The sequence below is a fragment of the Cervus canadensis genome, chromosome 8 (genome assembly GCF_019320065.1).
Source record: "Cervus canadensis isolate Bull #8, Minnesota chromosome 8, ASM1932006v1, whole genome shotgun sequence".
Taxonomy (NCBI): Eukaryota; Metazoa; Chordata; class Mammalia; order Artiodactyla; family Cervidae; genus Cervus; species Cervus canadensis.
In genome coordinates, this window is record NC_057393.1 from 91,158,690 (window position 1) to 91,174,054 (window position 15,365).

Sequence of the window (15,365 nt, forward strand, 5' to 3'; positions counted from 1 at the left end):
ATAAATATTTTTGTACACATTATTATTCTACATGACACACCTATTAGAATGGCTAAAATCCACACCACTGACAACACCAAATGCGGATGAGGTCGTGGAGCAACAGGAACTCTCATTCACTGTTGGTGGGAATGCAAAATGTACAAACACTTTGGTAGGTAGTTTGACGGTTTCTTACAAAACTAAGCATACTCTTATGATATGACCCAACAATTGTTCTCCTTTATGTTTACTCCGAGGAGTAGAAAACTATGTGCATACAAAAACCTGCCCATAGATGTCTACAGCAGTTTTATTTATAATTGCCAAAACTGGGAGGCAACCACGATATCTTTCACTAGGTGAGTGGATAAATAAACTGCAGTACAACCAGGCAACGGAGTATTAGTCAACAATAAATAGAAATGAACTATCAAGCCATGAAAAAGACATGAATGAAACTTAAAGGCATGTTATAAGTAAAAGAGGCTAATCTGAAAGGCTACATACTGCATGATTTCAGCAGTGTTGTGTTCTGGAAAAGGCAAAATTATGAAGACAGTAAAAAGATCAGTGGTTGTTGGAAGCTACAGAGGGAGGGATGAATAGGAAACGAGTAGAGGATTTTGAGGGCAATGAAAATGCTTTCCATGATACTATAACAGTGGACACACGTCACTATGTGAAGTGAAAGTGAAGTCGCTCAGTCATGTCCGATTCTTTGCGACCCCACGGACTATAGCCTACCAGGCTCCTCAGTCCATGGGATTTCCCAGGCAAGAGTACTGGAGTGGGTTGCCATTTCCTTCTCCAGGGGATCTTCCCAACCCAGGGATTGAGCCCGGGTCTCCCACACTGCAGGCAGACACTTACCGTCTGAGCCACCAGGGCAGCTCACACGTTTGTCTAACTCACAGGATGGACAACACCAGGAATGAACGTAATGTAAACTACGGGCTTTGGATTATAATGATGTGTCAGCGCAGATCCATCCTTTGTAACAAATGTCCCATAACAAATATAACCAATTCCCAACATGGGAATGTGGTGGTAGGGGAGGTTGTGAACCTATGTGGACAAAGGTGGTATGTGGGAAACGTCCGTAATTGCCACTCAATTTTGCTAAAACTTCTCGAGAAAAAGTCCACTTTTAAAGTCATAGGTGTGATATTTCCGGGTTAAAGGACACATACACTTAAGTTTTTAATAGATATAATGAGCTTTCCATAAATACAGCAACAGTTTACATCAGCATTGCCTATATTTCCACTCACCCTCATCAATACAATGTAACTGAACTTTTTGATCTTTGCTAAATTGGTAATGGACTAGGGTAACTGCTTATCATTTTAATTTTCATGTTTATTATAAATCAGATAGAACATCTTTTTTTTCTTGTATTATGTCTGAGTCACTTGAATGTCCTTTGGGGGTGAAATGTCTGTTCATTTTCTTTCCATATTTTTCAGTTAGGTCTGCATCTAATTTTAGAGTTAGAAATACACAAATTGGAATGGGAATGATGGTATTGAGATCTTATATTTTGGATCAAAAAATACAGTCATCATATACTCCACAGTCAACTTTGCATCTTTAAGCATGAGATGAAATTAGAACAGAATGAAAAAAGTCATAGGATATGGGTACTTTTTCTATATATCTGGATACAATATCAGCCTCTTAACATAAGGAAAAATACTCTACCTAAATGTTACAAACAGCATAGAATCAAGTGCACTGTCTACAGTCCTGACCTTTCCTTAGATCATGCAAGGTTCTTTGTGTAGCCTAAAATCTGGAGAGCTGCTGAACATGCTTTTAGTAGAACAAAGTTAAGCACTGTAGCATATGTGATCTGCAAACTGACAGTTTAAAGTAGCCTGAATAATTCAATTGGGTTTTGGGGAGGCTAAAAACTAGGAAACTGACAAATAGTGAGCATCTATTGCAGTATCAAATGAGACACTGACTTTTCTATTACTTTCCTGTGAGTGGGTGAAAGTGGAGTCACTCAGTCGTATCCGACTCTTTGCAACCCCATGGACTGTGGCTTACAAGGCTCCTCTGTCCATGGAATTTCCCAGGCAAGAATAGTGGAGTGGGTACTCCAGTACTTTCTAGGAAAGTAGTACTTTCCTAGAGCTACCTTAATACAATAAAAACAAACTGGATAGGTTAAAACAGATTTACTGTCTCATGGTTGTGGAGGCTAGAAGTCTGAAATCAGGTTTTTGAAGTGCCATGCTCCCTCTGAAATTTGTGGAAGAGTCCTTCCTTGCCTCTTGGCAGCTTCTAGTGACTTGCTGGCCATCTCTGGCATGCCGCCGTGTAACTGCCATAGCTGCTTTGCCATCACAGGAAATCTTCCTTGTGGGTCTCCATCTTTGCAGGGCAGTCTTCTTATAAGGGTACACCACCCCTAATCCAGGACGACCTCATCTTTACATCTGCAATAACTCCATTTCCGAGTCAGGTCCCATTCTGAAGTCCTGGGGTTTAGGATTTCAACATACCTCTTATGAAGGGACACAATTTAATCCATAGCAACCTTTCACCAGATTATTTTGGGAGAAGGTGAGAGAAGGTGAAGGTCAAAGATTTTGACACCTATATCCACAGCACTCAGCCCACCTGAGCCATGTGGGCACTGGCTGTAAGCACACGATGAGGAGTCACCAAAAGCTTAGATTTCAGAGGAACTTACGGGGCACGTCTGGCCCCGGTGGAGCCCACCCCTTTCCTGGTTGGTGATTCACTGAACTGCAGGCTCCATCTTCAGTCATCACCCTGCCACCCTGGCCCTGACGGGATGAGTTGCAAGCTGGAGAAAAAAAGAAACGCACTAAGAAAGGTGAAATGACCCCCGCCCCAAAGTCAGATTACAGACCAGACTGTAGGCCAGGGAGACTTTTTCCACTTCCTGGGCTATTGTGCCTCGTGGGGGCCGCCTCCTGCTGTCCACCTTGTCCCCTTTTTAAAAAGACAAGAACCCACAGGTGGAGCTGTCCCTGAAGTAATCTCAACTGATCAAAGTTTCGACCAAAAGCCGTCCTTTTTGAATTTGACACCTGTTGGCCACCTAACCTATTAAAAGTCTATTCAACAAAGGCCAGATTTTGCTGCTTGGTTCAGTTACCCCTCCACCAAGAGTCCTCTGTCTCACTGTGGGTAGCATTTGAACTTTTGCTGGTTTTCTCAGAATTAACGTGCAGCCTTTCCTTGTTCTCCTGAGGAATTTTGTACTATTAATCCACTCACATCTAGGTGGTTTGTTCTCTTCTTTCCCAAACACATTTTAGAGCATTTCTTGCCCTTTTCAGTGGCCAAGGGATTTTATGCTAATTTCTAGAAAGGGAATAAAAAGTTATTGTTGTTTTTAATTGTTTTGGTTGCGCTAGGCCTTTGTTGCTCTGGTCGGGCTCTCTCTAGCTGTGGTTGCAGGCTTCTCATCACGCTGGCTTCTCTTGCTCTGGCCCATGGGCTCTAGCACAGGCTCAGTAGTGGCAGCACAAGGGCTCAGGAACTGTGCTGCCTGGGACTGGTTGCTCTGAGGCATGTGGGTTCTTCCCAAACCAAGGATCAAACCCATGTCCCCAGCATTTGCAGGCAGATTCTTAACCACTGGACCACCAGGGAAGGCCTATCCTTATTTTAAAATGGGAAATGTATATATATATATGTCTATATCTAGATATAGATATGTCATCGCCAATATACTGGATTGGCCAAAACATCTGTTCAGGTTTCCTGTAATATCTAACTGAAAAACCCAAATATTTTGGCCAAACCAGTATATAACCAGCATGTGTGTGTGTGTGTGTGTGTGTGTGTGTGTGTGTATTTACAGTCAGCAAATCACTAGACCATTCAGTCAGTTCAGTCGCTCAGCTATGTCCGACTCTTTGCGACCCCATGAATCGCAGCACGCCAGGCCTCCCTGTCCATCACCAACTCCTGGAGTTTACTCAAACTCATGTCCATCGAGTCGGTGATGCCATCCAGCCATCTCATCCTCTGTCGTCCCCTTCTCCTCCTGCCCCCAATCCCTCCCAGCATCAGGGTCTTTTCCAATGAGTCAACTCTTCTTATGAGGTGGCCAAAGTATTGGAGTTTCAGCTTCAGCATCAGTCCTTCCAATGAACACCCAGGACTGATCTCCTTTAGGATGGACTGGTTGGATCTCCTTGCAGTCCAAGGGACTCTCAAGAGTCTTCTCCAACACCACAGTTCAAAAGCATCAATTCTTCGCTGTTCAGCTTTCTTCACAGTCCCAACTCTCACATCCATACATGACCACTGGAAAAGCCATAGCCATGACTAGATGGACCTTTGTTGGCAAAGTAATGTCTCTGCTTTTTAATATGCTATCTAGGTTGGTCAGAACTTTCCTTCCAAGCAGTGAGCATCTTTTAATCTCATGGCTGGCTGCAATCACCATCTGCAGTGACTTTGGAGCCCCCCAAAATAAAGTCTGACACTGCTTCCATTGTTTCCGCATCTATTTGCCATGAAGTGATGGGACCAGATGCCATGATCTTAGTTTTTTGAATGTTGAATTTTAAGGCAACCTTTTTACTCTCCTCTTTCACTTTGATCAAGAGGCTTTTTAGTTCCTCTTCACCTTCTGCCATAAGGGTGGTGTCATCTGCATATCTGAGGTTATTGATATTTCTCCCGGCAATCTTGATTCCAGCTTGTGCTTCTTCCAGCCCAACATTTCTCATGATGTACTCTGCATGTAATTTAAATAAGCAGGGTGACAATATACAGCCTCGACGTACTCCTTTTTATGACCTAAATCAAATCCCTTACAATTATACAATGGAAGTGAGAAATAGATTCAAGGGATTAGATCTGACAGACAGAGTACCTGAAGAACTATGGATGGAGGTTCGTGACACCGTACAGAAGGCAGGGATCAAGACCATCCCCAAGAAAAAGAAATGCAAAAAGGCAACATGGTTGTCTGAGGAGGCCTTACAAATAGCTGTGAAAAGAAGAGAATTGAAAAGCAAAGGAGAAAAGTAAAGATATACCCATTTGAATGCAGAGTTTCAAAGAATAGCAAGGAGAGATAAGAAAGCCTTCCTCACCGATCAATGCAAAGAAATAGAGGAAAACAATAGAATGGGAAAGACTAGAGATCTCTTCAAGAAAATTAGAGATAGCAAGGGGACATTTCATGCAAAGATGGGCTCAATAAAGGACAGAAATGGTATGGACCTAACAGAAGCAGAAGATATTAAGACGAGGTGGGCAAGAATACACAGAACTATATAAAAAAGATCTTCATAACTCAGATAACCACAATGGTGTGATTATTCACCTAGAGTCAGACATCCAGAAATGTGAAGTCAAGTGGGCCTCAGGAAGCATCACTATGAACAAAGCTAGTGGAGGTGATGGAATTCCAGTTGAGCTATTTCAAATCCTGAAAGAATATGCTGTGAAAGTGCTGCACTCAATAAGCCAGCAAATTTGGAAAACTCAGCAGTGGCCACAGCACTGGAAAAGGTCAGTTTTCATTCTAATCCCAAAGAAGGACAATGCCAAAGAATGCTCAAACTACTGCACAATTGCACTCATATCACATGCTAGCAATGTTCAAAATTCTCCAAGTCAGGTTTCAACAGTACATGAACCGTGAACTTCCAGATGTTCAGGCTGGATTTAGAAAAGGCAAAGGAACCAGAGATCAAATTGCCAACATCCGCTGTATCATCGAAAAAGCAAGAGTTCCAGAAAAACATCTACTTCTGCTTTCTTGACTATGCCAAAGCCTTTGACTGTGTGGATCACAATAAACTGTGGAAAATTCTTAAAGAGATGGGAATACCAGATCACCTGACCTGCCTCCTGAGAAATCTGTATGCAGGTCAAGAAGAAACAATTAGAACTGGACATGGAACAACAGACTGGTTCTAAATCAGGAAAGGAGTATGTCAAGGCTGTATATTGTCACCCTGCTTACTTAACTTATATGCAGAGTACATCATGAGAAATGCTGGGCTGGAAGAAGCAAAAGCTGGAATCAAGATTGCCGGGAGAAATACCAATAACCTCAGATATGCTGATGACACCACCCTTATGGCAGAAATGAAGAACCAAAGAGCCTCTTGATGAAAGTGAAAGAGGAAAGTGAAAAAGTTGGCTTAAAGCTCAACATTGAGAAAACTAAGATCATGGCATCCAGTCCCATCACTTCATGGCAAATAGATGGGGAAACAGTAGAACAGTGGCAGACTTTACTTCTGGGAGCTCCAAAAACACTGCAGATGGTGACTGCAGCCATGAAATTAAAAGACACTTACTCCTTGGAAGGAAAGTTATGACCAACTTAGCATATTAAAAAGTAGAGACATTATTTTGCCAACAAAGGTCCCTCTACTCAAGGCTATGGGTTTTCCAGTGGTCATGTATGGATGTGAGAGTTGGACTAAAAAGAAAGCTTAGCACCGAAGAATTGATGCTTTTGAACTGTGGTGTTGGAGAGGAGTCTTGAGACAGCAAGGAGGTCCAACCAGTCCATCCTAAAGGAAATCAGTGAATGTTCACTAGAAGGACTGATGTTGAAGTTGAAACTCCAATACTTTGGCCACCTGATGCAAAGAACTGACTCCTTGGAAAAGACCCTGATGCTGGGAAAGATTGAAGGTGGGAGGAGAAGGGGATGACAGAGGATGAGATGATTGGATGGCATCACTGCCTCAATGGACATATGTATGAGTAAACTCTGGGAGTTGGTGATGGACAGGGAGGCGTGGCGTGCTGCAGTCCATGGAGTTGCAAAGAGTGGGATCCAACTGAGCAACTGAACACTTTTTTTTCTTTTTCTTTTTTTGGTGTGATGACCATATAAGTCCAGATGATCCTTTAGCCAATATTTATTCCCTGCTCCATCCCCTCATTGTGTGTTTTTTTAAAAGAACCATGGCTGTTTTCTCTAGATTCTATGCTAGGAAATAAAAAAAAATCTTGCTTGTATATCATATGATAGCTGGGTGGGCTTTTTGTTTCAAAGCATGACAATTTTGTCAGGCATAATTTTCAGATTATCATCTGACCGACTGTTAGAAGTGCAGGCAACACAGAGAGTTATGGTTTCTTCATGAGCTACACTTCAGGTATTTTCTTCTTTGAATCCAGACCCCAGAGAGTGCTGGCTGAAAAAGTCTGGTGGACTTCATTCTGAAGAAGGCAGAAAGAAAATGCCAGTCTCACCTTCCCCAGACAGCAGCAGCAACAGTTCTCTGAAAAGTAGAAAAGAGAAAAGAAGAGGAAGACTAGACTTGAATAGAAATTGTCACTTTTTCTCCCACTGGGAGGTCATTATTTGACATGATGTGGGGTATGCAGCACTATATCTCTCTTGCTTTCAGAAGTCATCTAACAAAATCTCAGGAGGACTTGCTTACTCATAAATCAGCAGTGTAAGGTTCAGTCACATTACAGCTTGCATTCTAGGAGGTAGACACCAAGGAGAGGCGGTGGGGGTGGAGTGGTGAACTATGGACTCCCTGCCCCTCTGGGTTCAAGAGGTTGGAACTTAGAGGGTGGCATGCTTCCTGTTGTCTTCATAGGGGTATTTAGGTGGGATTTAATCCTACATTACCTCTCAGTTATTAGTACTTCACCTCAAAAGTCCTACACTCTTTACCTACCAGGGCCCCAGATAGAGGTAAGTGAGGCACTCTCCTGGGGGCAAAATTTAGGGAAACTCTAAATAGCTCCAGTAATCAAGATAAACGGTATTCTAAAAAAAAAAAAAATTGAAAACAAATTGCAAACAAAGATGCTAATTGCTTGATTTTGTAAACAAAACTTTGAGGGCTGGGATCAATGTGAGAGAGAGAGGTGGGCTTGTCCAAGTGCAGGGACAGATCGTTCATTTCAAATTTTGATACATTGTTTATCATGGATTTTTGCATTAATTTTGACTTTTTAAAAATTTGAACTAAAATATATTTATCTTGATCATTAACTTTTTTTTTTCGAATCCATAAATATTGCAACGGAGGCAACTGTCTTGCACTGGCCTCATCCGAGTCCCAGCCTTTAAAATAGTGACAGGTCGACAAAAAGCTATCCACTTTTCCTAAAACACCATTCTTAGATAAGGACCAGGCCCTAGAGTACGGACGCCAGGCCGTGAAGTCCCCGCGTCCCGGGGGGTTTTGACCCTAATCTGGGCTTCCCGCACTCGGGTTTTACACAGCGCGTTCTGCCCGGCCTTACCCGGAGCAGCCAGCCGGCGCAGCCGGGCCACCTCCGCTCAATGCACGTCTGTCCACCGTATGAGATGGCCCTCTCCTCTCAGAGCTACCCGAGTTTCACCCTCCGCCAAGCCCGCGAACACCAGTAGCCCGCTGCGGTCAGAAGCCGGCACGTGTGACCGCTCCTGCGCGATCCGGTGCGCCGGCGTGACCAGAGGCCCGCGCCGCCCCGACTTCCCCCGAGCTGTCCAGGAGCGCGAAACGCGCCGTGCGCGGCAGTGCGCAGGCGCGGCGGCCCAAGGCGCTTCCTTCCGCCTGCTCCACCGCCGGTCCCGCGGCGCGCCGGGCTCTGGGCCGCCCGGTGGGGGGCGCTGCCGACGGGCGCCGGAGACGGGCGGGGGCCCCCGGGGTGGTCGGGGCCGGACTCGGCGCCCCGGGGCGGGGCCGCGCGGGCGGGGATGGGGCGGGCGCGGGGGTGGCCAACCGGGCTGGCGAGCGGCGGCGGCGGCGGCGAACTGCGGGAGTGGCGGACCGAGGCGCACGGTCGGACGCGGCGCCATGCGCGGCCCCCCGGCTTGGCCGCTGCGATTGCTCCTGAGGCGCGGCGCAGCCGCCCGCTCCCCCGAGACCCGGACGCTGTCGACGCACCCGGCGTTTGCGAGGCCTGGGGGCGTGGAGCCGGCGCTGCTCGCGGGTGGCTGGGCCGCGCGAGCCCCGCGGCGATGGGCGGGCGGGGGTCCCGGCGGCCCCGCGGGCGGCGCGGGCCTGGCGCGGCTCCTGGCGCTCTGGGAGCGGCCCCCCGGGCTGTCTAGGTGCTGGGCGCTCTCCGGGCCCGTCGCCTCCAGGCTCGCGCGCTCCGCGCTTCCTGGCTGCTCGACCTTGGTCGCGCGGGCCGCGGGGGAGGCTTGGCGGCGCGGGCCGGCCTTGCCTGCTGCCGCGGCGACTCCCGATCGTCACCCGGCCTGGCCCGCAGCGGCCAGGCGCTCGGAGGCGCAGAAGCTCCTGAGCCTGGCGCAGCCCGAGCGCCGGAGGCTGGCAGGTAGGGCCCTCCTCTCGGTCACTGGCGACCTTCCCCTTGCGAGGTCCGGGGCCGGCGAGAGGGGCACTGAGCGGGCGGCAGGGGGCCTGGGGCCATTGGACTCGGTGAAGAGGACAGGGTGCTTTTACCTGGGCGTCCTCCCTGGGGGTACGGACGGAGCGCGCCTGCTGTAGCGGTGTGGATCCACAGGTGCGCGGACAACCTGTAGCATATTATGCAAATAGAGAGGCATCTCCTTATTACAGTCGTCAGGTCTGTTTCGCTTTTATTTTGCCAACGTTCTCAAGTGACCTGGGTTGTTTGTTTGTTTTTACCCTATCTTTGTAAAATGAATCGTAGATTCTAGTAAGCCTATTTTGTAATATGCACTTGAAGCACTAAAAAAAAACACAACACATTATTTGCTTCAGGTTAATTTCTTAAGCAGCCAACATTATTTTTATTCCGTGAAACAAAATGATGTAAACCTTTCAGGTTTGTCCCGTTTTTGCCTCACTGAGTGCTAGGCAGGAAGTTACTAAGCTCTTCAGAAGAGTCAGCACTGGCTATAGTCAGTGATCGGTAAACTCTAGAAGTGTTGAGAAACTGTAGATCATAACGCAGCTAAATCATAACTGAGTAATTTTAAAAAGTAAAAATGAATATCTTTAGAAACAAAATTCAGATTTTGTATAGTCTCATTTTTAGCCATAAAATGAAGAAATGTTTCAGTGCAAAGTCCTTGTAATATCTAAACAGCTTTGAGGTTTCTCCAAATCTTCATTTCTTTTAATAAATATTGAGTCTTGTGTGCTAGGCCCTTGGGTTCCATTGATGAGCGGAAGGAATCCTGGTTCCTGCTCCTGCTGGGGCTTGCAGTTTAGTATTGAAGGGGCATTAATGAAAAGATCATGTGACTAGAGATAAAACTGCAGGTTTGATGAGGGTTCGGAAAGAGGGCTTGTAATGTTCTCAGGCTTGAAGCAGGTGAGAATCCCACATTTTTTGTTACACATCTGTTGCTTCAGGAAGGATAGTCCTAGAGAGCGATTTGTGGTATAGGGCAGGCTGGTGTGGTAGAGGGCAACAGAGTGTGAACGTTTTACCTCTCCCTGACTTTTACAGCTTCGTGGGATCTTGGTGTTACTGAGGTATAAGGAGAGTAATCTTGTCACTTGTTTGTGTGTGTATTTTTGATGGAAATTTTTTTTCCTTGTTTCTCTTTTAAAAGAAAAACTTGAGACTGGGAGTCCTCATTGGACTATGAGCTTCTTGGGAAAAGAGCTGTGTCTGCTTCATCTTCCTGTCTGGTCCTTAGCGTGTGTGTGTGGCACAGAATCGGGCATAGTGTGCCTTCAAAGAAGGAATAAGTGATGGTCCGACCAGGCCCACATGGAAACCTGAGTTTAGAAACCCTGAGCACTGCAGGCTGTGTCCATCATCTTCATATGTAATTAAAAATAAGTTAGGAAATCCAGTTTTGTTCCTGAAATTTTAGATGTCAAGGAAGCTTTTAGGTATCAGGCTCTGGGCGCCCACGCGTTCTGGCCATGATGGGTGGCCCAACCCCACCTGTCTGCATGGTCACGCTCCCTATACCTTTGTACTTGTTCCCACACGTCCTGTTAGCCTGCTCAGAAGACAGCCTTTAAGGAGGCAAGAGCTGTACCTCCTTTTATTTTAAGAAGGGGAGCTAGTTAGATTTGCTGCCTTGAATAAGTGTGACTGTATAATTTGAGGGAGTAAGTCTGGGATTGGTACACTAATTTTTTCCCACCTTTCAAACAAATAATCTGCCTGCAGTGCAGGAGATCCCAGTTTGATCCCTCGGATGGGAAGATCCCCTGGAGAAGGGAAAGGCTACCCACTCCAGTATTCTGGCCTGGAGAATTCCATGGACTGTATAGTCCATGGGGTCATGAAGAGTTGGACACAACTGAGTGACTTTCACTTTTACTTTTCAAACAAACAGTATATACATATTGTATTTAATATGATGAAAGCTCCTTATTAAGACATAGGGTTGCCTCAGAAGTTATTAGGACATAGGGTTGCCTCAAAAGATATTCTGTATACTATGTTGCAGCCACTCTGAATGATGACATTTGTAAGATTAAGAGAACGTTGAGGGGGGATCACCATTAATTTGTAACTTATTCTTGTAGGAGCAGCCTTAGATGTTGGCCCATCTCTTTGCAATGCTGGAAATAACTAGCATGTGTGTGTGTGTGTGTGTGTGTGTGTGTGTACTTTAAGTCAAGAGGCCTGAAAAAAAGCTGAATTGAAGAGAAGGAATTCCACTGTTAATTTTTAGAAACAGGAATACAAAAATTCTTCTTCAGAAGTTTAACTGTATGATTGAATCTGTGTTTTCATCTGTGTTCAGCAGTTTGCTGAAAATGTGCCTGAACTGTGACCAGAACGCTTTGCTCTTAAATCATCTGTATCCGAAACTTTAAAAGCAGGGTCTGCCGTCCAAGGTGCCTGCAGGTGTCTGCAGAAGACTGTCATGTCCATCTGTCTTCTGAAGGAACCACAGTCCTTGATGCGCCCCGTGGCCCTTCCTCCCTGTGTCTCACTTTGTGTTGGAATTTGCAGCTATCTTCCCACAGCTGTGGCCTCCAAGGTTGCTCTGCAGTCACTTTTCACTGATAATAAGTCTTATCATCTTGGTCACAGGAGCCTTAGAAGATGAAGGAGCTCACTGAGGCGCCCCTGTGGCCGAGGGGATAAGAGGGGACTGGTCTGAGCTCTGCTCCCGGTCTGGCAGATAGAAGAGGCTGCCGGGGCGTCCAGTGGGTGAGAGGGTGGGAGCGCTGTGCATGGAGGTGGGAGCTAGGAGTGAGCCCAGGGCCTTAGGGGGCAGTGGGATGATAGTGATGGAGGGTCTTGGTGCAGTGGCCACCACGGAGACTATCTTGCTCATAAAGTCACTCCGTTGTGTCCGACTCTTTGTGACCCCATGGACTGTCCATGGAATTCTCCAGGCCAGAATACTAGAGTGGGTAACCTTTCCCTGCTCCAGGGGATCTTCCCAACCCTGGGATCAAACCCAGGTCTCCCACATTGCAGGCAGATCCTTTACCAGCTGAGCCCCCAGGGAGGCCCAAGAATACTGGAGTGGGTAGCCTATCCCTTTGCCAGCGGATCTTCCTGACCCAGGAATCGAACCGGGGTCTCCTGCATTGCAGGTGGTTTCTTTACCAACTGAGCCACCAGGGAATATTCCCTGGTAAGTCACTGGTCAAATGTGGAAGGTGCATGTCCAGGCCTCCACCCCCAAGCTGTTCACTTAAACACTGGTAAGGACTTGTGTGGTTTGAGACGAGGACAGTTCTTAGAGTCTGATGCCCGCCAGGAGCTTTTGCTCCATTCATAGTTGAATATTATGGAGCCAGACCGTTAAGTGACCAGAATGAGGAGTGATGAAACCAGTGGGTGTGGTAAGCAAGTAGAGGGAGAGCCATGCTTAGAATGGCTACATCCTGCAGCCCAGGTCAGGGCTGAAAATTCTGACAAGGACAGTGCTCGTGGAGCAGTGAGGCTGAACCCAGAAACAGAATTGTTCCAGAAAGCCTGCAGTGTGTATTTGCTTTGGAAATACCACATTCCAGAGAAAACCTGAACATCCTTTAGCTGTGCTGTGAAACATGCTAGTCGGAGTTGATTCAAGAGTGAAATACCAGACATTGAAGGGACTTAGTATGGGGAAAAAATGTGAATTTTCTTTACTTTTTAATGTTCATTGAAGACTAATACTTTGGATATATTGGATCAAATAAAATGTGTCATTAAAATTAATATTACCTGTTTCTCTGTAACGCGGCAACTAGAAGATTTTAGGTTCTGTGGGCAGCTCGCGTGGCACGTGTGCTGGACAGAAGTGCCATTCGTGGGCAGGCCCATTGTGGTCCCTGCAGCACAGATGCCAGCTCTGTCACTTGCACTCTAGCCTGGCCCAGACCTTTCTCTCCAGGTCTCTCCACAGCCTCAGAGGCTTCCTCAGCGCTCCACTTCCTGCTGACCGGTGGCCCTGGCTACCTCTTGCCTTGTCCAGGTTAGCTACTTGCCAGCCTCCTTCACTTGAGCTTCTCACCTGCCCGGGCCCTCTATTCCTGTGTTCTCTGTGGACACTGAAAACTCCTTTCCTCCTCTGTCCCTGCTGTTAGAGAGTGGGACCCAGCTGAGAGGGGCCCAGGTCAGTCCTGACGACTCGCGATGCCAGCTGTGATGCAGATGCTGCGTGTGTGTGCGCTCAGTCCTGTCTGACCCTTTGCGACCCCATGGACTGTATAGCCTACCAGGCTCCTCTGTCCATGGGATTTTCCAGGCAAGAATATTGCAGAGAGTTGCCAGTTTCTTTGCCAGGGGATCTTCCAACCCAGGGATCTCCCAGTAGCAGGTGGATTCTTTACCAGTAGCTCCAGCTAGGAAGCCCAGTATGTTAATAGATAATAGTGGATACTTGTCGTTGGCTGGATACTGACACTGGGCTGGAGACGTCATGTGTGTGTGTAATTTCTCACATTTCCTGGAGGGAGAGGTTGTTTCTATTGCCACCTTCTAGATGAATAAACTGAGGTGCAGAGAGTTTGAATGAGTCAGTGGAGGTCAGACAGCTAGAGGACAGAGCTAGGGCACTGATCCTGTCAGTCCCAACTTCAGAACTCCCCAGACTAGCTCTTAAAAATGCCTGCATTCCTTGTCACCATCCTATCCCCACTGCCCCTCCTCCCCACTTCACCTCAGTTTCCCTCTTGCCTGCAGCAGGGCAGCCTCGGGTCCTTTCATTTTACTCTGCAGCCGGAGTGAATCATTTAAAATACAGACCTGACCGGCTCACTCCCCAGCCTGAGGCCCTGTTAGGCCTGCCTTGCTGCAGCGGCCCTGTTCTGAGAGCCTGGAGCCTCCTACCTATTCTCTGCACCACAGTCCCTGCTGCTGCTGCTGCTAAGTCGCATCAGTCGTGTCTGACTCTGTGTGACCCCATAGACGGCAGTTCACAGGCTCCCCCGCCCCTGGGATTCTCCAGGCAAGAACACTGGAGTGGGTTGCCATTTCCTTCTCCAATGCATGACAGTGAAAAGTGAAAGTGAAGTCGCTCAGTCATGTCTGACTCTTAGCGACCCCCTGGACTGCAGCCTACCAGGCTCCTCCGTCCATGGGATTTTCTAGGCAAGAGGACTGGAGTGGGTCGCCAGTGCCTTCTCCGAACACAGTCCCTATCCCAGTGTTAACCGGCAGCCTTTCTGCTCCCTGGCTGTCCTCACCTTCCCCAGCAGAGGTCCCTGGTGTTTTCTCAGCTTGGTTGTGCCAAGATGAAGAAGACAGATTTTTGTCTCGGAGTGTGGTTCTGCAGTAGATGAACTGGGTGACCTTGTGCAAGCTCCCTCTAAGTGCTTGAGTTTCCTCTCTGGAAAATGAGGATGGTGAGAGCATTGTTGGAGGAGACAGTGCATAGCAAATGCTTCAGATAGTGGTGGGTAGTTAGTACCTTAGTCCGTGAGTGACATGGGGCTTGCTGCACCTGCCTAGCTCTGTGGGCAGATGAGTCCTTAAAAGCTCTGTCCTGTGTCTAGCGATGGTAGACAGGCTGTGCAGCCATTGCTGCCCCCAGACCTGCTGGTCCAGGACCTGGGTACTGGCCACAGCCCTTCTCCCAGCAGCCTGCCTTTCAGGTTTTCCTTCTTTCTTTTCAAGGAGATTGCTCTCATTCTTTGAATGCCATGACTGGGTAGACTTAGGGTAACAGAAAAATGCTTGAAAATACCTGTCAAGAGACAGTAACAGTCAGGCAAGGAAGAGGAGTAGCAAACGCTGAACCATGGCAAAAGGTGGAGAATATCCAGAAGGATTGTGGTTTACTTGGCTCATCAGGTTTGGGGAGGAATCAGAGATGATAGTTGTGGTGCAAATCTACATGATTCATGAATGTCAGAGACGGTGTTGTGTAGTAAAACCTTAACAGAAATCCAGCTAACCCAAAGCAGAAATTTTTTTTTTACTTTGTATACATTTAACTTGTAGAAGATCCAACCAGTCCATCCTAAAGGAAATCGGTCCCGAATATTCATTAGAAGGACTGAAGCTGAAACTCCAGTACTTTGGCCACCTGATGGGAAGATCTGACTCATTTGAAAAGACCCTGACACTGG

General features: G+C 47.1%; 1 protein-coding gene and 1 long non-coding RNA gene across 3 annotated transcripts in view; one reads left to right on the top strand and one right to left on the bottom strand.

The window, feature by feature from the left end:
- Nucleotides 1–921: 921 nt before the first annotated feature.
- Nucleotides 922–8,459, bottom strand: LOC122446700. Its single transcript, XR_006270979.1, has 3 exons — nucleotides 8,215–8,459; nucleotides 7,201–7,229; nucleotides 922–2,800 (listed from the first exon to the last, which is right to left on the bottom strand). It is a non-coding gene; the product is annotated as an uncharacterized LOC122446700 (long non-coding RNA).
- A 146-nt stretch (nucleotides 8,460–8,605) lies between these two features.
- The window catches only part of ABCB10 (ATP binding cassette subfamily B member 10), a 33,504-nt gene continuing 26,744 nt past the window's right edge, over nucleotides 8,606–15,365 (top strand). The window contains exon 1 of one of the 2 annotated variants that reach the window (XM_043477194.1): nucleotides 8,606–9,231. In XM_043477194.1, the coding sequence (XP_043333129.1) occupies nucleotides 8,751–9,231 (481 nt within the window). In that variant the 5' untranslated portion in view covers nucleotides 8,606–8,750. The remainder of the gene's footprint in view (nucleotides 9,232–15,365) is intronic. The other variant, XM_043477193.1, reaches the window with a different exon arrangement.